The 23,652-nt window shown below is 45.3% G+C and overlaps 1 protein-coding gene and 1 pseudogene across 3 annotated transcripts in view; one reads left to right on the forward strand and one right to left on the reverse strand.

Moving 5' to 3' along the window:
• The first annotated feature begins 4,816 nt into the window (after positions 1-4,816).
• LOC144116259 (uncharacterized) overlaps positions 4,817-23,652 on the forward strand; it is a 79,124-nt gene continuing 60,288 nt past the window's right edge. The window contains exons 1-3 of one of the 3 annotated variants that reach the window (XM_077650978.1): positions 4,817-6,448; positions 6,851-11,204; positions 13,609-13,753. In XM_077650978.1, the coding sequence (XP_077507104.1) occupies positions 11,115-11,204; positions 13,609-13,753 (235 nt within the window). In that variant the 5' untranslated portion in view covers positions 4,817-6,448; positions 6,851-11,114. The remainder of the gene's footprint in view (positions 6,449-6,850; positions 11,205-13,608; positions 13,754-23,652) is intronic. The other 2 variants (XM_077650975.1, XM_077650977.1) reach the window with 2 other exon arrangements.
• On the reverse strand, positions 19,424-21,881 carry LOC144101550 (uncharacterized; annotated as a pseudogene).

Consider the following 23,652-nt stretch of genomic DNA (forward strand, 5'->3'; position numbering starts at 1 on the left):
TTCCGGCTGATCAACAAGAACAAACAAGGAACGCCCCATGGCAACCAGACACCCAAGCAAGGGGACAACGACTCATCACTACACGGACACCAGTCTAGACCCAGGAAGAAGGAACACGGTGCTACCGGAAAAGGAGGAAGCCACAGCCGGAACAACTCCAGCTCCTTCCCGCCCCTGGGGAACCCTGCAGGGAACGACAAGAGAAGCTCAAGCCGCGGACGCAGCGATAGCCGCTCCAATAAAAAGGTGAGCTGGCCAGCAGAGGCCTCCCAATCTATTGACGCTCGAGAGAAGGAGTTTCAGATCCAACTACAATCCCGAGACAGAGAAATTGCCAGCCTTAAAAAAGAGTTGGCTGACATTAAACGCCTGTTACAAGCGCATCAGGTACAGAATGCCACTGCGGCTAGAATGCCACCCACCGCGTCCCAGGATTCGACCAATAATGCGATGGAAACAGACGCTATTTGCCACACTCCCTCCAACGCGTCCCAGTCTTAAGCCCATAACGCGACGGGCACAGACGCCAGAATAGCAACTAAAAGACCGCATCCTACAAAAGAAGGCGAGGAATCCAAAAGAAAGGCCGAGGCTTCGGAAGCCGACACCCCGCAGCCGTCGAAAGCGCCTACCAAACTCAGGGCAGACATCAATACTCTGTCAGAGAGAACTAGCGCTATATCAACAGAACAAGCAACCTTCCAAGGCCTCGTTACTACCAAATTTGCAGAGATAGATATTCGCTTTGCAACACTAGAGGGACAGGTATCCCAAATAGCCACCTGCATGCAGCAAATAATGGATAGGCTTACAACTATCGAGGCCCGTCTACCCCCCACCTTGGATCTGTCCACGACGCCACAACCATCTATAACCCAACATGGCACCACGCCAAAAATTTGAAATTTGGCAATGGAACTGCAGAGGCTTCCGCCGCAAGCGGGCCCACTTGCAGCTCCACGTCCAACAAGCACCGTCTGTTCCAACCCCAGACGTGATTGCATTGCAAGAAGCTAGCGGCAGGGCTACACTGCCAGGCTATAAAGCATATCTGCCACCTCATTATGATACTAGTAACGCAGCCGGCTCCTTCACAGCCACTCTGGTGCATAGAAATATCACCGCAATTCAACATTTTATAAATGATTCGGAAGAAGATTACACCCTACTTGAAATAGTACCAAGGCAAAAAGGAGGCTCAAATCTCTTCATCCTTAATGTATACAACCCTCCCAGAAACAAAGGCAATGGACTCCCACACTTGTTGATAAACACAGTAAAGCTGGCTGCTAGGGCTCAACTATTAATTGTGGGAGACTTCAACGCTCAACACCCAGCATGGGGATATACCAAAGCAACTCCGAAAGGGAACCTGCTCTGGCAAATCATACAGTCACTAGGGCTCACAACGCTAAACAACCCGAGCGACCACACACGCATGGGTAACAGTGTATGTGTAGACACATCTCCAGACTTATCCCTCTCTAAAAACGTCAAGGACGCAAAGTGGGTCAACACCGGGCAAAACCTTGGTAGTGATCACTTCATCCTTAGCATCACCTTCCCCACGACAAAACTTAAAAACAAAGCAAAAGAAATACGAACCACGGATTGGGACAAGTTCAGGCAACTTCGCGACAAAACAGCTCCAAAGGAGATCTCTAACCTTAGCGACTGGGTTATCTCCCTGAATGAGGATGTCAGCTCCACTAGCGTTGTGGTGCCATTTGAGAAGGAGGAGCAGATTGCAGACTCAAAACTGTTACACCTGTGGCAGGCACAAAAAGGCCTCCAAAAACGCTGGAAGCAGCAAAAACACAACAAGCGACTACGCAAAAAGATCGCTGAAATCGAGAGGCGAATCGAGGAACGTACACTTACTCTCCAAACACAACAATGGAACCAAATATGTGAAAGCGTCAATGGACAGCTCGGAAATAAGAAGACATGGCATCTTCTAAAACACCTGCTCGATCCAGAACAAACACGTCCCGTGCAACAAAGTCAACTGTACAGACTCGTACATAAATATGAGGGTACAACTGAAGACCTAATCAAAGAGCTAGCAGAACATTATCTAAACACGGATGATAGTACCAGACTACCGGGGGACTCCTAATCCAAATTTAGACGCAGACATCACAGACGCAGAGGTCTGGTACGCAATTGGAAAACTGCGGACAAGCAGGACCAGACAAAGTAACAAATAAGACTCTCAGGAACTTAGACGCAACGTCGATCGCGGCGGTTACAGACCTTATGAACAAATACTGGCATGCAGGCAACATACCACCAGAGTGGAAACACGCGAAAATCACTTTTATTCCTAAAGCGGGTAAGAAACTCAGCACTGAGAATCTACGCCCAATTTTTTTAACATCATGCCTAGTCAAACTCATGGAGCATGTCATCCTCAATAGGCTCCAAAACTATGCGGAGGACATGAACCTCCTACCTGAAACAATGTTAGGATTCAGGGCCCAACTATCTACCCAGGACGTTCTCTTGCAGCTTAACAAGGACATAATTGAAGCTGACGAGGGAACAGGAACGAAAGCAATATTGGGTTTAGACCTTGTTAAAGCTTTCGACAACGTCACCCACAAAGCCATCTTGACAAACTTGTCAGAAATCAACCCCGGAGAAAGGACGTACAACTACATCCGATCCTTCCTCACTAACAGAACAGCAGTGATAACGGTCGGAACAATAGAGTCTCCCCCACTCAAACTAGGAAGTAAAGGAACGCCACAGGGCTCCGTCCTGTCCCCTTTCCTTTTTAACCTCTCCCTCATCAAAATTCCCCCCAAACTGGCACAAATACCAGACCTACATCACACGTTCTATGCAGATGACATCACACTTTGGGTAACCAAAGGATGCGAAGGCTACATAGAAGACACACTCCAAGCAGCAGTGGACATCATCGAGGCATGCGCATGGGATTCCGGCCTCACTTGTTCTGAGCAAAAATCTGAACTCTTCGTGATCCGTCGTAAACAAAAAGGTAGGCGTACCACGACATCCCCCCCGCAAATAAACGTCTATGTTAATGGATGATCTGTCAAAGAGGTACAGACCATGAGAATACTGGGGTTGTATTTACAAACAAATGGAAATACTGACACACTCACTAAGCTAAAACGCACGGTAGAAGCGACGGCGCGATTACTCCGCCGCATAGCTAACCGCAGACAAGGGGTGAGGGAAAGAGATTTATGCCGCCTAGTGCAGGCCTTTGCGCTGAGCAGGATACTCTATGCCACCCCTTATCTGAAATTTTCGAAAGCAGGAAAGGACAAATTGGATAGCATGATACGGCAGGCCTATAAGGCTGCGTTAGGACTCCCACTAAATGCCTCAACCGAAAGGCTTATGAGGTTAGGAATACATAACACCTACAATGAACTGAAAGAAGCCCATTTAATGGCTCAAACAGCGCGATTAGCCAATTCCAGAACTGGCAGGAGTATTCTTACCAGGCTCGGAATTAACTTTCAACCTACGAATAACGATGCTAAAGTAGACTTACCCCGCGCCTATAGGACGGCCCTACTAATCAAACCACTCCCCAAAAACATGCACCCCTTACACCATGGGGTAGAAGACAAGCACGAGCCAAAGCCTTACACAAGAAATACAGACAGTGCGCTGCAACACTTTATGTAGATGCGGCAGAATACAAAAATACCAATGCCTTTGCAGTTGTGGTTGTGAACGAGAATGGTGACCACATCGTCTCGGCGACAATCAAAACGAAATCCTCTGAAACGGCAGAAGAGGCGGCTATAGCCCTCGCACATACCCAAGGGAGCATCATCCTCAGCGATTCCAAAATGGGTATCAATAATTTCGCTAAAGGGCGAATTACAAACACCTCCCTTAGAATCCTTAACGCAACCAAATTCTCACCAAATTATTCCGAATTGATATGGGTCCCAGCCCATTCGGGGAATCCGGGGAACGAGGCAGCCCACAATAAAGCCCGAGGTTTCGTCGACCGGGCAGTGGATGAGTCTGGCTTCCTGAATTTCACGAAGGACTCAATGATCACATATCATGATCTCACCAATCATTTTAAACTAGAGAGGAGAATTTTCCCCCCTCCAGACAAAATACTTACTAAAGAACAAGAGGTTACGTGGCGTCGTCTACAGACGAGATCGATACGCACCCCATCACTCCTCGCGCACATTTATCCAGATCTTTACAACCCAAACTGCAAACACTGTGGCCAACGTGCTACCTACGATCACATCCTGTGGGACTGCAAAATAGAGCCACCTCCGGGTGATCTAGTTACAGCTCCTTCTCTCGAGCGGTGGGAGACCGTGGTGGCTAGCTCTGACCCCAGAACGCAAGTTTTGGCGGTGGAGTGGGCTGACAAAGTCGTCGAGGGCTATGTACTCTCGACCACTTAACGCGACCTCTTGCCAAGCTCTTCCCGGCGAATGTTTTACAATCAAACCGCGCGGAGCAACAGCCGACGCATCCCTCACCATGGCAGCTATGCAAGAATTTAATGAAATGCTCATTAATGAAGTTCAAATGTAAAGGGTGTTGTGGGTATGTCCTACACGCACTATAAGTCGCAAGAGCGCAGGAATGTCGCCTGGCGCCTCATCGCAGCGTCCCTCGGGCGCACGTTTCTGCGTCACGTGACTTTGTGTAGACTAAAAATAAAATTATTGCCTAATTATATTTTTCAATGTTTTTATTGTGTTTTATCTTGTATGAAGCCTTAAGAGCGTTGTTCTACGCGTTAATTAACGCAAAATGACTGAACGCTGAAGCGGCCGCAATCGAGCAACACTGAAAACGCGCCGCTCCGACGCCGAGTCCCGTCGCTTCGTGCGGTTTGCGCCAGCGGCAGCGATGGGCGACGGCGGCGTCAACGCGCGACGTATCGCGAAGGAATATCGCCTCATGCGGTTACCGCTTAACAAAATCTACGGGCTTGATATTAAGGCGCCGCACAGCGCTTGCAAGGTGCACGGCGTCGTAGCCTCCGAAGCTAAACGTACAGGTCTCAACCGACGGGCATAAACATAGGCGACTTCTGCACAATCGCTTGAGTTGCCCCCGAAGCTAAACGTACAGGTCTCAACCGACGGGCATAAACGTAGGCGACTTCAGCACAATCGCTTGAGTTGGCTGCCGCCAACAAGAACGCCTCGCATAGTCATTGCTAAACTGAGATAACGCAACCATTGCCAACCAATGTGGCCTAGGGACTGTCAAGCTCTAGGTTCAATAAGTTGAGCAGCTAAAAACGCTAGGCTAAACGCGCTAGGGACACTAGAGGGCTGGTGTACCTAGGGTGTTCCGCAGAGGTTACCCGCGTCCGGTCTAGGTTGCGGATACAAGTTTGTGTCAGCTGGGCTGTTCACGTACCGAAGTAACCGCAGGCACATTGCGATTATTTCGGCCCATTTTAATTGCTCAGTGAATAACGTTGTATTCTTCTAAAGGTAAGTGGCCGTCGGAGCAGCGCTTTGTTTCACGGCCATGTCACCTCTGTAAAACACATCCATTTTTGCGCAAATGAGTATTTGGATGTGTTTCAGAGCTCTCATGCGTAGTCAGGCAAACCTGCGCTTCACGACGACGCGAGCCTGTGGCGCAGTCTATTTTACCTGGCATTTAGCTCAAACTGACTGCCTCAAGATGGCCTTTGAAGCGCGCTGAAGCTTTCCGCAGTGACTTCAGCGCAGCCGCCGAACCTTTCGTGCCACGTGTTTACGATATGCGTATGTGTTTATCGTGCAAGACCGATCTCCGCGTTGTCTAGCCACGGGATGTCGCTCTGTCAGAACGGTCCCTTTCTCTCCGTGGACGTTTCGGTCGCCGCTTCGCAGCAAGAAAGTCGGGATTTTATATGAACAGAGCGAACGGTCCGATCATTATTGATACAAAACAGCTGATTTGCTGAAGGAGTTTTGTGCTGGGATATTTTGTGGGCAAGGTTTGGTTTTCGAAATCACATTATAGTGCTGGTATCAAACTGAATAGTGTAAGAAATTTTCTGTCGTTGCCAAGGAAATATAACAAACTGAGGCCCCCCCTCCCCTGCCCCCTTTTATTTATATAGCCTATCTCAATAGTCCATTTGAAGAGGGCTCGTCTTTGAGGGGGGTCTTTGGTTTTCCCCGTGGAAAGGGAGGAACTATTTCTAGCCGGAAAAGCACTTTTCCAGTTGAATTCCCAGCTGCAGGGGCTGTAAATGGCACTTTCAGTTCCAACTCTAGCTGGAAATGGAAAATTTCAAGCTGGAGCTAGCTGGAAGTGGAAATTTTCCGGCTGGACACGATTTCCAGTTCCATAATTCAGCTGCGGACGCCATTTTCCAGCTGGAATTGAATGGTATCCAGCTGGAAATGGAAACATTTTCATTATGTTTCTTTCACAAAGAGTCTGTGGATCATTTCAGTGTTCCGTCACATGTAAAGTTGGAATCCCATCTTGTCACACCAAATGTTTTCATGACTCATTCATACCTCGAACTTGTGTCAGCTGGAATCACCTTCCCCACGACATCGCAGGTATTTCCGATAACAATGCATTTCGTAAAGTCCTTAATGTTTCTTTCTGAGTACGTGTCGTTTATTACTGTATAAAAATTGCGTTTTTACTGTCTACACACTGTTTTAATATATCCCCACTGCATTCTAATCTTATTGCCTTCCTGTGTTTTCACTTTTTATGTATTCCTGGTTTATTTTTGTTTTCCCTCCTCGTTGTTGCTGTTTAGGCTGAATTTTTATGTATTCCCACTCCCCTCTGTAATGCCTTCGGGCCCTGAGGGTACAATAAATAAATAAATAAATAAATAAATAAATAAATAAATAAGTAGTGCTTATCGGCGCTGCACAAAAAAGGAAAGACCAAAAGTGCCCGAGTTGTACCAGCCTGTTTTCTTGCTTGCCGTCGCCTGTGTGCTTGATCAGCGAGACAACTGAACCAGCAGTGCCGAAAGAGGGTAAAGTCCTCGTGATGCTTGGGAGCTGGCTAATGCCCCTGTCACATGGCCGACTTGGAACTCTTGTGCACTTCCTTGACCTAAAGGAGCACAAGGGAGTTTCGCCTCAAAGGATTTGCCGCTTTGTCACACTATCTGTGATTAACGCGAGCAAAAACATAAAAGAATAACATTCGAAACAATTGAATAGTTTTTGATACTTCTCTTTTTCTCATACAATGCAGTTGTCACATAAAAAAAACATTATTGCAAAAAACAGTGAACGTGTTGTCAGCTAAGGGCATTTGTCTGCTCTGCTGGACACCATGTGCGGTGTTGTGCAGATTAGTAACTTTTTAGGAAAGGAAATGGTGCAGTAACTGTCTCACTTTTGGGTGGATACCTCAACTGTGGTGTGAGGGAAGAGAGGAAAGAGAGAGAGGTGCCATAGCGGAGGGCTCCGGAATAATTTCGACCATGAGGGGATCTTTAACAATATGCCCTGACATTGCATAGCACAGGGGTGCCTTTTGCATTTTACCTCCATCAAAACGCGGCTGCTGTGGCTGGATTCGAACCCGGGAACTCCGGCTCAGTTGCCGAGTGCCCTAACCACTGAGCCACCACTGTGGGTGTGGTGTTGTGCAATGCCTGTGCAATGGACTGTGACTATACGAATTATCCGTTCCGAAGCGTCGTTAGAGGAGGTTGTGCAGGTAGTGTGAATGCATCGTCCATCGTATAGCACTATATGGCATGGAGGAATGCTACATGGCTACACGTGCGAGGTGTGAGCATGCGTGTGACAGATCTAAACAAACAGAATGGTGTAGTCAAGGCTGGCCATCAGCGCCCAGTATGAGGGTATAATGAAATTGCTAAAATTAAACAGCCAAGCTGAAATACATTTTTTATGTAACAAAAAGTACTATAATTACTAGTAGAAATGGAACTATTGAAGAAAATCAACGCTCTTTACTTACTCGGAACTAAAGCACATTGGAAACGAGGATACTCTTTCACCCTTGGAGGGAGAGATCTCCTTTCGTTAGGAACTTTAAGCACTGAAGAAGTAGCGTGGAAAAATGAGGACAAGCGAGACAAACAAAGACGAGCGTTACTCACAACAGAAGGTTTATTCCAGACATATGCTCGAATATGGACGTATGTCCTCGTTTTTCCGTACCAGCAACTTCAGTATGCATATCAACCAACTAGCCCAACTTTCTGCTCCTTTGATCTAAAGTCACCTTTATTATTATTTATGGCAGTAATTAATGCTGCAAGCATACATTTGTTTAATGGGGGTTTAACGTCCCGAGGCGACTGAGGTTATGAGGGACGCCGTAGTGAAGGGCTCCGGAAATTTCGACCACGTGGGGTTCTTTAATGTGCATACGTTTCTCCAGAAAGTGGTATCCAAAACATTTGTTAAGCATTTGAACTTCATGCAGTTTGCACGTATGAGTTCATTTGTGAAAGCACTGCTTAGTTGTGCAAGTGATTGCTTTGCTTGCAATGAGGGAACCAGTGAAGCTTGTTTTTCTGTTCGCCAACGTGCATGTTGCAAAGTAAATATTTTGTAATATTGGCGCAAGGCTAATTTTTGTCACAAGCAGATGTATGCAAAAAGATGTTTTTCAATTTCAGCTGATTTAAAAATTGTTTTATGAGTGGATGTTTATATGCCCTGAACCAAAAAGTTGAAAGCTTTTTATAGGGACGGACAAACTGAAGTTTCCCTGTGTCAAGTAAATACCATGTTCTACTCACAAAGATGTTACTTTTGACTGAAAACAAAGCCTTTATGAGCAAGATGAGGTCAAAAAATGAAATGCACAAGCAAACTGCAGCGTGCCCACACAGTTTGGCATGCAGGGGCTAGGCAACATCGCCAAACATCACCGAGGGTGAATTGGGTGGTGGAAAAATTTTTAAACCAAATTTTCTCACTAATAAACATGCCTGTTGCTGCCAGGCAAAGGTCAGCATTTTCCAAGAAGAATAATTGGATATGGAGTTTTGTCCCTCTAGTCATGGCTATACCTTCAGCACTGCTTTGCACCCATTCCTAATTTGGTTTCATCGTGCATCAGAGCATATGCATTATTGGCCAAGAGAGAATGCATGCATGTCCCATGCTCAGAGCCGTGGTTTTCATTGCTGGGGAGAGACAGACTTGAAATTTGATGCTTTTGCTGGAGCTGAACGTTTTGTCGGCCTAGTCGGGGCATTCTTAAGAGACATAGCACAAGGCAGGAGACAGTCTGCGCACGAGTGACAGCTGCGTTATTTACTGGACGATTCACGCCAAAAATATGGAAGGACAAGTGGCACATGCACTGAAGAAACTCATTTTATAATTTCCTAGCAACAAGGAAGTATCTTGGAGCATTTTATTTAGAAAGACAGTCACTTTTGTGTAGCACAACTGATGTACCACCAATACAATCGTGGCCTAGTTTTGTGTAGTAGGCTGGAAAATTTGGCTAGTTGGGTTATGTTCATTTTAAAGGAAATATGTCTGTCTGAATTGATGGAAGCATTTTTGATGAAGAAAAGGGGCCACTATGGTATTAGCAAGATATCAGCTGTCCTGTGTGGAAGTGAGTTTCCCTTTCTAGGTACGCTGCCCTAAGATATCACATTGTTGCCTGGCAATGGTTGTATTTGTTCCTTCAGTGAGTGCGGCATTTTCCCCTTCACATATTTGGCAAGAACCCTCCACTAAATCAGTTGTCAGTTGTACTCGTCTTGTGTCCCACTTTGTTTTCGTGCAAACTGTGTATGTGTCAAAAACTCCATGGTTGTCAAGATATATTCAAGGGTGGAAGGATCTCTTTCTACACACATTACGTTGTGAATGCTGCAGTGTTTATCACATAAGCTATTGAAAGGTGGAAGGGAGCAACGAAAAAGAAATTGGAGGACCCTTCTTAACAATCTTCTTAAAGAAGAAAATGCAGTAGTATTTAGGTCACCTATTATGGTGTCTACAATGCATATTTAATGTACTTGCGATTTACCCGCCAAAACTTTGCTTGGAACCAGTTCCATTGCCCTTATATGGTATGGGTGAGTCATCGTCTTCTGGAATGTTCCAGTACCTTCCCATTGGATTATCGTATGGGATTACACTCATCTGACCCACTAATCCACCTTAATTCATTTTCTTTGGTGGGCTCACGGAGGGCAGGTAGTTCGCAACCAAGTGGGCAGGTTGCCATGTGCCAAGGTGGCCAGGTTCTAATGACGTTGCAATTCGCATCACCTGTCTTGGCCAGCCGTTAATTTAACTGCCAGCTGCCATGGTGGGGAACTTGATTACAGTCCGGTGGGCAGGTTGCCACCTGCCACGGTGAGCAGGTTGTGATGACATGGCATGGTCATTGCTTCTCTCGACCATTCAGGGAATTTCGTGACAGAGAAGCCGGAAATTTTTTGTGATGCTGCAACCTATATGCTATCGTATTAATAAAAGTGGCACCCAGTGCCGTCAGTATGATGCTGATGGAGGAACTGCGCGGCCAAGAGAATGTTAAATTAACCTGCCACCATGATTTGAATTTGAGCATATTGTTGTGTCCAGGGCTGGCTCATCATAATATAACAATTCTGTTGTAACTGTTGCATTTTTTTTTCGTCTGTTTGCGATTGCATCAGACAGTGCCTCTGCTGTTGCCAGAATTTTTCAGTTGCCATAGTAGATGTGAGCTGAATAGAAAAAAAAAATCATTATTTTGTGTTGGCCTTGGGTTCCTAATCTCAGTGTCTTTGCTTGCTGTAAGGTGCCATAATTTCAAGAAAAAAAACTTCAGTCTTGTACAAAAAAAGGTTGTAAAAATGTATGTCCAGCTAATTAAGTTTCCTTTTCTAATGCCCTGTGTGCAGTTTTTTTTTTTGCACACAGAGCATTAGAATCAGTTCCAATGCCATTGCACCCTCCTCAACATGTTTTATTTTTATTCAAACATTCAACATGTTGTTTTTCTTCTTATTTAAACAAATTAACCTCATTTACATCTTAATGGATGTGACTTGTTTTACTCTAAAATTGTCTGTCTTTTCTGACCTGTACATAAACCACTTGTCTGAATGTGAGTGCATCACATAACATGAGGGCCGTTCTCCCCCATCTCTTGCAACACGACAGCAGATGGGCAAGGTGAAACTGAAGCGTGTCAAGGGCAGCCGAGATGGTGCCAGGCCTGCAGACCACGCCAAGTTTGCTGATGCACGGTGTTCGGTATGTGTTCCTGGTCACGATAGTGGCTAGACCCGGTAGCTGGTACGCACACGTGTGGCCTTAGTGGTCATGGGCATACAAGGCAAGGTTACACGCAGTGTGCTACGACAGTACAGTATGAAATAAGGGAGTAATTACTTGTTAGCATCCACCCAAGCACAGCCACATAGCCTCAAAAGGAAGTGTTTCTCTGTGGGCTGCACTTGAGTGGATGCTAATGTGCAACCTTATTGCAATTCCACACCACCTTAGGAGTTTCCCCTAAACATAGGGATATACACTCTAAACATGAGTACACCTATATGGGTGTAAAAAGGGAGTAATTTGTCCTCTAGCACTTACTGTTTTATAAAGAAGGGGAGCGCGCCAGAGGACAGCTTACTATGATAATCTGGACTTGGAACATTTCCTGGCCGAGAGTAAAGAACAACATGCTGGTCGGGGCCATACAACGCATTGACCAGCCCAGCCATGTGTGCCCCTTATTTACCCATGCGGTAGCACCACCAAGTGAGCGGTAAACATCACATCCCTCCCACCCTAAGTTAACAAAACTAAAAAACAATTATAAGGTGATTAAGTATAACAACGGCAGCACTAGAGTTATGGGGAGTAACGCTGCACAGGCTGACGTACCCTGGTGCTCTGTCGGGGAGGCATGGTGCTAGGGGTTTGACAACGAGATGCTGTACTTTCCGCAGCCTTTGGCTGCCTTGGTTCCTCAGTTGGAACCCTGGAACAGGAGATTTCAGACCTGTGACCTGACAAATCAGGTGCACAACATGCCTAGCCGGGTTGGATATGTCAGGACTTCTCCCCGGAACGTCAGGGTCCGTGATTGTGCTAGACGGTTATGTTCAGCCGGGGCAATGGGTTCGTCTGTCGAAGATGATCAACGAGCCACCATGATCGTCAGTCTGCCAGTTGGACGTTTGGTGAACACGCTGCCTGAGCCGTGGCTACAGCCGGCGTCCATGCAGGCTCTGGCCTAAAGTTTCTGGCGAATACTTGTTCTCCGGGCCTCCCCTGAATCTGAAGTTTCGTTTCCCGGTCAGATCTGATCTTCTGCTTGAGCTTCCTTTGCTGCACGGTGGTCCTCGGATCCAGTTGAAGCAGGTCCATCACAGTCTTCATTGAGTAGTAGTTCTGAGGGACTGCATTCCATGACTTCATGTGGTGTTGACCTGTAAGTCAGCAGCATGTGTGCAGTTTGTGCACAAAGGTCTCCAGGACCTTCGCGCTTTCTTTAGCGTGGAAGAAGATTCGTAACGCATCCGGTCCGTCGATGGCTGCGACGAAAGTAACCAAAATCTTTCTTGTCATTTTCGGATGCTTCGCCCCTTTGCTCCCGAGTAATGTGGTAAAGCCACCGCGGCGGCTGATTGTCAGTGTTTCTGGTTTTTAAGGTGCGTTTCCCAGACCCGGCCCGTTCGTATATAAGCGCATCGCTGTAGTTTGTAGAAGCTTCGCCTCCTTTCCCTTATGCACCGCAAAGAAACGTCAGCATTTCTCCTCTTCACATCGAGTCCCCGCAGAAACGGCCGTCGCGAATGCTAGCGCGCTGTTTTGGTTTTGTTCTTGGAGGTGGTGGTGGTGCTTCGCCTCGTTGCATCAAGGCGCTGCAGGGAAGCCACCACGGCGATTGACTGCTGCAAAAAACATGTTATGTGCCGTCTCGTTCGGTTCACTTTTACGTTTGCTCATGTGCGGTTGGTCAATAAACGTATTATACGACCACAGTTTGTCGAAATTTGAAACGTAGTAGCTGGGAAATTGTGTTTTTCGGGAACCTATTGACCGGGAAAAATATAGTGTAACTCTATGAGACGTTTTTAATGTCCGCGGGTTTGATCGTGCGAACTGGGAAATCTTATGAACCGGAAACGTATCAGCGAGGTTTTACTGATGTATGCAGCAGCTGGCGGTCTTGTAATAAAGTTGGCACTTTGCGTGTTTAGGTCCCTGTCATTTTTCACTGTACCAGCTCTTGTTGGAAATCACTCGCCGGCTGCATGCTGGCACCTCGGGTGGGACTAGAGCACTGCATGCGTGCTGCCTCTTAGTGTCTAGTGCGTCTTACAGGCTTGTGAAGGGGTGAGTTGCTAGCAAGTACGCCTGCACCCAGGTGTTGATCCAGCGTTCTTGTGGCTAGTGTTATGCATGTGGTTTCGGCCACGTAATCTATCATGAATGCTAGCATGCTTTGGCAACCTTTGCCATTTGCCTCGCAGAGTACATGGTAGCACTCTGAAGAAAGTAAAGAAAGGGAAGGGAGGAAACTATGTTGAAGGGCAGCTGAGGATCACAGAAATCTGCTTGGGCATCATTTGGGGGCTGCTGAGGAAGGCCTTGTTGCCCAGACTGTGATTCTAATATCTAATTTGTCGATGGGAACGCTGCGCAGGCTGCGTCGCAGGCTTTATCGAGTGGTGCCAATGCAGAGGAGCTGGTGCATAGGCTGGGCCTGACGGAGCCCCCTGGTTGCAGCGGAGCAGCGCCCAAGACCAAGAAGGACAAGCGGAAAATGCGTCATGAGGCCTTCATAAAGAGTAGGAGCAGCTTTATTATTTTTTCCCTACTGGGTGTAGCAGTGGAAGAAACTGGTTAATCAAGTCAGGCAACTGATTAGCCTTCAGCGCATATTAAAGTCAAACCCTTGTTAAGGCATACCTCGTGGGACTGCAGAAAAACTACATGTGAGGTGACAGTGTACCCTAACTGAAAACAGCTTAAATATATTCAGTGAATTGGTAAAGGATGACACCTAAGGTATTCTATACCGGAAGGCACACGCACAAGATTTTATTCACGTAGGACCACAGATATTTACTATTTACGTCCACTATTTTAAGGCATTTAAAATGGATCCCATCTCCTATATTAGGTTTGGCCGCACTAGGCTAATCTTGGTCAGCAGAAGTGGTTGCTTCATTTGCTCTTGTTGCACTATGGTGGCACTGATGGTAAGGTGGCTTAGGTCACTGAGAGCGAAGCAGTCAGGCAGCAGTCAGCCAATTTTCTTTTTTATACTATGACAACACGATGCCTCACTGTTCCCACCAAATGGTGGCTTTCAGCATCTTCACTTCGTGCTGCATGCAGGTGTGCTCCACGACGGCTCCGGCATGCGCGGCTGTTGAATTCAGTATCTGCTGCTGACTCTTTTTCTGCTGTTTGTTCAGCAAGCAGCTCATGTATTTGCTAAAAGAATGCTTCAAACTAATAGAACACGATTCAGTGCATCAGCATGAAATTCCCTGGGGAATGGGCTGATGTCAACGGCTGCACCCAAGAGCTACGGTTGCTTGCATGTATTTATTTATTTATGCATATACCTACATCGCCCATGGGGCATTATTGTAGGGGGATTATAAACAAAGTAATACCAAACACAACAAGGACAAATAATACAAAATAGTGTAACTAATATAACGAATTCATTGAAAACATGCCTCAAGCAGAGCTGAGGAAAACATTGGAGAAAAAACATTGACAATTCTTTCAGGCAGACGATTCCATTTGTTTATTGTAAAAGGGAAAAATGAATGGGCAAAAACATTCGTGCGGCAAGCAATCTCTCAAATTGTTTTTGATGATTTTAATTGATGCGTGCAAACAGCTGTGGTTGTTTGTGTGGCATAAAATATATGCTGAACTCATACCTGCCAACAGTCTTGTGAACACATGGCAGTGCTGCATGTATAAATTGTTGTGCATCTTTTCCAATAAATTTGTTGGAAGGTAGAGCTGTGTGTGTCCTGCTCGTTCGCCGTTCCCTTGTCTTGTTGCGGTATTGCTCGTGCGTCGGTTGCTTTCCCATACGAGTGACACGGACCGCCGAGCTAGTTGGTAGGACATTATGTGGAAACACAGCAGACAAGAAAGAGGACAGGATGAGCGCTCGTCCCGTCTTTTTTCTTGTCTACTGTGTTTCATGCTGTTTCCACATAAATTCCCATATGAGTGGCTGTGGGAGCAACCATCCGGTAACCTCCGGTGCATGCGTTGCCCCAGAAACCGAAAGTATCGAACCTTTGGCTGCTCTGTTTGCTGCTACTAGGCTGGGCCACAGGCGAGGATGCTGTTTTATCGCCTTGTATCTCTATTTGCCTCTGACTGCTGGCTTTGTGATTGTATCGTTCCACGTTTATTGCTTTGAGCTGTGCACAGGCCTTTATGCTATTACATGGGGAACTGTAGAACGTGGGGTATGCATCGACATGTGGAGTCTACTTTTTTTGTTTACCAGCGAGGGGTGCGAGTTGTGGGGTTTACTTATATGTGGCAATATTTTAATTATTTATTTTATTGCAAATACTGTTGGCCATGGGACCGTTACTGTGGTGAGGCGTAACAGGTTTCCTTTTCATTATACAGAAATACAAAAATACAAAGTCATCGCCATCTACACAATCATATTTCTTGCAGCGTATGTTTTCCCTTTTTTTTTTCTACATTCCTGGCCTTCATCTTAGGCGAGATGTAATCACGAAGTGGTTAGGCATATGACATTAAAAAAACAAAACAATCACAACGACAAACAATTTTTAGTGTGAAATGGAGATAGCTTTTTCGAACGTTGTTAATGTACTGGACTGTAAGAGAGATAGATGCCAAACCAAACCAAACCAAACATTAATGTGTGGGTTCGTGGTCTGGTAAGAGTATTCATTGCTTGCTCTCAGATGTGTAAGTTGTTTTGGGACCAAGTAATGGGAGCTATTGATATTGAAGGAATTTCTTGAGAGCTGTAATAAATATTTTAGTCTGGTCATTCGGCGACGTTCGGCTAGAGGTGGCAAATTGAGAAGACGCAGCATCTCTGTTACAGAATTAGTACGCGTATATCTGGACATTATAAATCGAGCGGCTCTTCTTTGCGCACTTTCAAGTTTTTTTATTAAACCACTTTCTACAGGATCCCATATAATGCAGGCATATTCTAATGTTGGTCGCATATAAGTTAAATAGGCAGCTAACTTGGCAGATTGTGAGGCTAGTTTTAATCTTCGGCGCAAAAACCAGAGTTTCTTTTCAGCGGCTGAACAAATTTTAAGTACATGATTTTTCCAGCTTAGTTCTCTCGAAATGAGGACTTCCAGGTATTTAAGTGTTTCTACTGTGGTAAGTGCGGCAGATCCGTGCATATAACAGTGTTCATAGGCATGTTTGGTCCTGTTCGTGACTCGCAAAACTACTGTTTTCTCTTCATTGATTTTCATTGTCCAGCCTTGGCACCATTTTTCAACAGCTACGAGAGCATCATTAAGTGCTTTTTGATTATCTGGATTATTTATACCACAGTAGAGCAGGCAGTCGTCAGCGAAAAGTCTCACTGTAACATCCTTATTAATATCGGAAGCAGTGTCGTTAATATAGACTAAAACAAAAAGGGGCCCAAGACGGACCCCTGAGGTGCACCGGAGGTTACGCTTAATAATTATGATTTAATACCATTGATTTCGACAAATTGAGATATTCCACTTAGATAAGCTGATATCCAGTGCACAACTGTATGATTAATACCCATTGATAGTAATTTGTTAATTAAATCACTGTGTTGGACTCTGTCGAAAGCCTTTGAAAGGTCAAGGCATATTGCATCGATTTGTTTCTTGTTGTTCAGAGCCTTCGCGAAGTCATTAACTGTCTCTACTAGTTGTGTTACAGTTGACAACTGTTGCCGAAAACCATGCTGATTTGGAAAAAAGGCTTTTGTTTATTCAAGATGTGTATGGATTGCCTTTGATATTATGTGCTCCAGAAGTTTGCAACAAATGCAAGTTAAAGAGATTGGCCTGTAATTCTCAACTGCCTGCCGGTTTCCAGTTTTGTGTACTGGGACCACTTTAGCTGTAGGCCAGTCATATGGGACCTGTTTCTGTTCGAGTGAGGTTTTGAATATAATGATCAGATAATGGATTACCCATTCCACTTACCTGCGTAAAAAGGTGTTTGGTATGCCATCCGGACTTTTTTTTCATTTATATTTAGCACAAGAGATAACACTCCTTCGTAAGTTAATTCAGTATCAGGCATTGTTGATTCTTGTATTTGTGACGATACATTCGATGACACAGTGTTCGTTGCTGGGGCAGTAAACACAGTCTGAAAAACCTTATTATGAGCGGTCGCAATCACTGAAGAATCGGTAATCACCTCATCGCCAATAACAATGCTACAAGGGTTATTATCCCTCTGCGACAAGTGGCGCCAAAATCGATGAGGAGCAGATTTCATGTAATTAGTTAATGTCTCATCATAATACTTCGTTTTGGCTTCTCTCAGCATTTGTCGTAAAAGGCTTGATAAATGAGAGATTAAACTGCAATTTCTTGGCACTTCCCTTCTTTGTCGAATAATTCTTCGTTTTAAATGGATATCACGCGAAATCCACGGTTTATGTTTGTTTCTTTTCTTTCGTTTTGTTGGAATGTATGAGCTAACACAGTGGAAGAATATGTCCTTGAATCTTAACCACATGATATTGACGTCACCTTCTTCTCTAAAACTGTCCAAGGAAAAAGATAGATGGTCGTTAATACTGGTATCATCCGCTTTGTCAAAATCAGGTACAAGAATGACTCTCTCTTTTAGGCTTTCAGATCCAGGCTGTGTACTTATCTGTACAAAAACGAGTTTGTGATCAGACACACGCTCTTCGACATTTACTTCGTAGTTGTCGATCCGCCCGTCTAGGAACTCCAAGTCTAACGTTGTTTTCACATTGCTTGCTACACGTGTACTCTCAGTCACCACCTGTGTTAAGTCGTTATTAAAGGCAATATCCAGGAGCAATTCACTGCTTTCTGTTTATCTCGAGTTATTTGTCAATGTATTCCAGTCAATGCCTGCTAAATTAAAATCTCGGAGATAATAAGCTTATGCTTTCTCGGCTTCACGTGTTCTAGATAACACTGCAAATTTTCTAGGTACGAAACTGATGCATTTGGTGGCCTATAGAGTGCTGCTACAAGATAAGAAGTTTTATCTAAATTGATCTGGCACCAAACACTTTCATGATCGTGGATGCCGTGGACGGGTGAGAACTGAACGCCTTCTTTTATGATTATTGCGACGCCCCCTCCTCGAGTTTCCCGGTCGTTAAGGGCTATCCTGTAGCCTGGAGGTACCAGCTCGCTATCTCCCATTTCCGGGTGTAACCAAGTTTCGCTGACGGTAACTACATGTGGATCATAACTAAAAAGTACTCTAAATCATTTAGGAGAGCAGAAAGTTGGGCTAGTTGGTTGAAATGCATACTGAAGAAGTTGGCGCGGAAAAACGAGGACAAGCGAGACAAGCGAGATTGTGTTTTCCGCCCCTCGGAAGTTGGGAGCAATCTGTTCACAGGTGCACAAACGGATGGAAGAAGGAGGCGAAAGAACGGTACGAAAAACAAGAAATGAATGCAACATCAAACACAAAGCACCGTTCGTTACCTGTGCCAGGGGAGTTGTGTACAGATTGCCGTCGTCGTGTGGCGCTCTATACATCGGCCAAACTGGACGATGCGTCAACGAGAGAGTAGGAGAGCACCGAAGATTGCTCGGGGGAGATTCTCTTGATAACCTCCCTAAACATTGCCGCATGTGCATTACAAATGACAAGGAAAAGAAAATCCAGTGTAAACCGCTTTTTGAAAAAACGACCATCCTATTCAGGCACAGGGAGCAACTCACGCGGGAGCTCATGGAAGCCTTTCATATGCGCATCAGTGGCGATAAGTGCATTAGTCAGACTTCCGTCCGCTTCTCTGATAGGGAGTATCTGTTCCTAACCAAATCATTGGGATTCACGGGGTAACTTGTGGTGTTCATGACGTTTGTTTGTTTTTGTTCTTGTTGGTTTCACTATTTATTCGAGCATTGTCTGGAATAAACCTTCAGTTGTGAGTAAAAGCGCCCGTCTTTGTTTGTCTCGCTTGTCCTCGTTTTTCCGCGCCAACTTCTTCAGTATACTCTAAATCACCAGTTTTATTGACCAAGCTCCTAGCGTTCAGATTTATCAGCCAAAAAGAGGGTAGTTGCTGGTTTGCTTGAGTTCATTCCTGTTTTTGCATAGAGGGATGTTTTCTGGTACCACGAATTTTTACTCTCCGCTCCTTGTGCTCATCCCAAAAGAAAACCTCGCCATTTATAACCAGTTTATCATATTCAAGTCGCACTTTTTGTCCTTCGTCTCGATCTTTCTTTGCAGAATCCCACAGCTGTTTGCGTTTATTTTGTGTTTCCTTGCAAAAGTTGTTGCCAATGGAAATACTAGTTCCTTTTAGTTTCTTACAGTTCCTATAACGTTCTTGCTTTTCCCGATAGTCGTACAGCTTTAGAATAACCGGTCGGGGCTTCTTGGTTTGTTCCCCTCTGATTCTGTGAATTCTTTCTACGGTTTCCACTGTGACGCCTGATTTATCTAAAAAGACATCTGTAATAACTTTGGTTCTGAGCTCTTCAATAGTTTCCTCTTCGCTTTCTTTAATTCCAAACACCATTAGATTATTACTTCTGCTCCTGTCTTCTAAAGCAATTTTTTTTTTCATTTTGTTTCTGTAGGGCGTCATCAACGTAATTCACTGTCTTTGTCAGTTGTTTAATACTACGAGCATGGTCTTTAACAGCCTTTAAGCTGTTTTCAACCTCTAGAAGTCGTCTTCCCAAATCGACTAGTTCAGCCTGAATTGCCTTTTGGCCGTCACATAACTCTTTCAAAGTTGCCTTGTTTTGAGGGCCAGGATTCAGTTCCACATTTCCAGACAGCAAGAGAGACATTGAGGCAAAAACAGCAAAAATTACTTTGTGACATGGCAGCACAGCTACAAAACGATTTTCATTCTTGTAGCCATAACAACAGTAGCAGTAATAACCAACCTGCTCTAGAAGTAACAGCCGTAGGTTTAGACGCATTGCCTCCGCCGTGTTGCCATGCCCACTCTATATCGTATACATAGTGCGTTACGAGCTTTGTAGCGTCTTTTAAGACGTTTCTGCGAAATCTCTATGTAGTTTGCCCGCGCACCCCGCTTTTAAGCCTGAAGTTTAGGAAAAAAAAAAGTGCACAAATTATGCAAGTAAGTACGGTATGTTTTCCTGCCAAGCCATCTAGAGCATTGAAACAGTATGTGTAAAATGCAAAACAAGCTCAAATGGTGTGTGTACCTCAAAAGAAGTACGATGTTATAGATGTATACGTGTGTTTTACTTAATTTAGAGAAATATTTTTTTAATTATTAGTTGCAAATACTCAACACAAGACGCGTGTGTACAAGTGGCTACTTGTCGATCTGAGTGCTTTCTTAGCCATGGAGCGCCTAGAGACTGTTCAAGAATTACATGGCCTTCTTAACGCTTCTTTGAGTTGAGGAAGCGCGAAGTGCGCTTCATTTGACGTAAGAAAACCATATAAGCTAAGGAGCATTCTGGAAATTCGGCTCCAAGTATGCCACCAGAAGGCGCAGCTCTGTATTTTGGTTTAGGGTGTCTCATTGCCGGCACCTCCACTTTCAGGGTGGGGACACCCTTTGTCCTCACCCTGAAAGCCCTTTACTTGGGCGGCATGGTCTCTGTGAGGTGGTGCCGTGACTGCAGTGATGTGTCTGAACTGGGAAGAGACAGAAGATATTTTGCTTAGCCTGTGGCAGTAATGATATGGTTCTTTGCAGCCTATTTTATGCGCGATGCAGTCACTGCAGCTGCACAGCAATTGAGAAGCTGTTGTGGGCTGTTGTGCTCCTCAGTGCACGGCCTGCACTGAAAACTGACCACGGCTGTTCTGTTTCCTTCGTATTTGTAATACTATAAAGCGTGCAGGTCACCAAATCATGTAGGATTATACTACACTTGTCCGAACTTTAGGACTGTTCCTGCTTCGTGGGTATATCTGCAGCACGAGGGATGAGCTGCGTATGATAGCTGTGTTAGTGCAGCAGCTGTTTGTGCAGATAATTCTTTGAATTTCTTCCCTTAGTGGCATGTTCAGCTACAAATTCATGCGCATATATAGTTGAGTTTCCCTCTGGATAATGTAAACTAGACCGTTGCGTCATTGATTATATGATGCATCTTGTCGATTTGTAGTGGACAAGTGGTGTTACTGGAGGACAAATGTTATAAAGTGGGATTTTTTTTTCTTTTAAAAAAATGTAGGGGAGCAGGGAAGGACAAAAACTATTAAAAGTGGCTGATTGACTATGAAACCTGATGAAGTTACTCATAACCAGCTCTTTAAAATTCAAGTATCCCCGCCTTCAACATACAATAGAACCTCAGTAATTCAAACTTGGTTAACTCGAAATCCCGTATAACTTGAAGAATTTCTGCAGTCCCGTAATTTCTAATGCAAATTTGACCGGAAAATTCGAAGTGGCTGCCTGCACCAGCCCGCTATGCTATGTGGGAATCCCTGATCCCAATTTCGCCACAAACCAGTGAAGTGATGGCCCCTTGTGCTGCCGCAGAGCACTGCTTGATATGCAAAGTGCCTTGGCCCCTTTGCCTCCAGCAGAAGAACCAGTCTATGGTATGGCTTGCGGACCGCCGGAATACATGCCTGTGCATGTCCTGCGATGCAACCCTTCTTGTTCGGCAGCTCCGTGCCCACGACTGACTGGTTGACTTCAACGCCGGCCTGTGCTGTTTCTTTGGGCGATGTGTTAGGGTTAAAGGGTTAGGTTACCAGCATCTCGGATTACTTTAGTACCTTCGTGTGTGAGTCAACTTTTCTCGGAAAAACAACCATATGGCCTGAGGTAGTTTTGGACGAACGGCGCGCAGTAGGCGCCCCGTGCCAGCGTCCATTTACGGCTCCACGCATGGGGCTCCAGACATCAGAAAAGTAGTTAATATGTATGCTAATCGGTTCTGCTAAAGAAAATTTGAATTTTCTCGAGTTTACATGGTTCGTTCCGCTGGCAGTTTGCTTCCTCGGACGAGCGATCTGTAGTGCGAGAGTGACCTTTCCATAATCTCCGAGGCGTGCGTCGCGCCGGAATTCGAAACTACAGGACTGTTTGCAGTTCAGTTTGCCTCTGTAGTCAGTCGGGCTGCACGTGAGCATGGAAGACGGGATGAAGTGCCATTGTTTTCACTCTTGGTCTCCGTTGGCCTCGGACCGCTGTCCTTGTGATCGCACCATTAAGCATTTATTGCTTTGAGTTGCGGGTGTGCCGTGATTCCTCCCACGGGAAACTACATAAAACACAATCCGATGGTGGGACTATGCAGTAAGGAGGGGGGCGTCGGCTTGTAATTGGAGTCAACTTTTTTTTTTTTTTTTGCCCAGCAGGGGCTGCAGTTTGGTAGGCAGACTTTTAAACGGCAGAATATGGTAATTGCAAAGTTTGTTCAGTACAGGTAGCGTGTTCCCACAACGAAATTTTTTGTCTGCTGCCCATTTTTTTTGCTCAGCTCGGTTAATTTGAGAACCTGGTTAATTCGAATATTTTCCACTCTCCCAGTGACTTCGAATTAATGAGGTTTTTACTGTGTATCCAATAGGCGTTAGCTCACTTCGATCTCATGTGGTTTAAAGCTCAGCTAATCAGTGATTGTGGAAAGGAGAAAACAATTCTTTCCAACTAGCAAGGCAATACTATTTCTTCTCAGCTGTTCTAGAACCTTTGGAGACTCGCTGTGGGTCTCTGCAGTGTCACTTGGTTTCCCATGTGGTGGAAACGCACCACGTACGCCAACACGTGGGGTATGTTCACAGTGTTTAAGCTGATTCAAAGACAAGCCATTCCCAAGTCACTCATTAGCAACATCTAATATGCTGTCACCCGTCAAGAACTTCACGAGCAGAAGCATTTAGCGGCGTATGTTGAGGTATCTGCATTCATACCCCTGCACAAACAACACCCTGAGGGTGAACAGTAAATATCACCACTCTAGGTCACATAAATACGATAAACAGCTATTTCTTCCAAGCGAAAGTGTAGGAACACACTTGCAAAAAAACCAGTTTGGGCCGTGAAAGATGGTGGGTACCTGGAAACACCTCCTTCAGGCAGCGTAACTGTGGAATTTGGTCTAAGAGCTCTAAAGCCCCAGGCGGCTCATTACTCCACCTTGCACAGGGTCTGCAGGCATGCTAACCTAAACTATCAAAGGGAAGTCTAAGGAACAAAGGCCGCTTTCCTTGCTTCTGCCAAACCACCTGCTCTGGTCGTCTGGAATTTCCCATCGCGGCATTAAATCTCTCCTTCCTGCTGCTGTCAGCATGAGAGAAAAAAAAAAGAACTCTGAAGTCATGCCGGCGCGAAAACATGCCTGACAAATGCCACTGACGCTGCGGTTGTGGCGTCAACAACAGGAGCCCTTAGCCCCACTTTCCACCTTTTCTTTTATGCCCCACGAAGCAAGGTGTGGTGTGGCTTTGGTAGTGGAAATAAGTCATCCCGATTGCCAGAAAATTATTTGTAATTTGGAGTGTCCAGGTCAGTGAATCGTGAAGG

Source organism: Amblyomma americanum, chromosome 1, assembly GCF_052857255.1.
Source record: "Amblyomma americanum isolate KBUSLIRL-KWMA chromosome 1, ASM5285725v1, whole genome shotgun sequence".
NCBI lineage: Eukaryota > Metazoa > Arthropoda > Arachnida > Ixodida > Ixodidae > Amblyomma > Amblyomma americanum.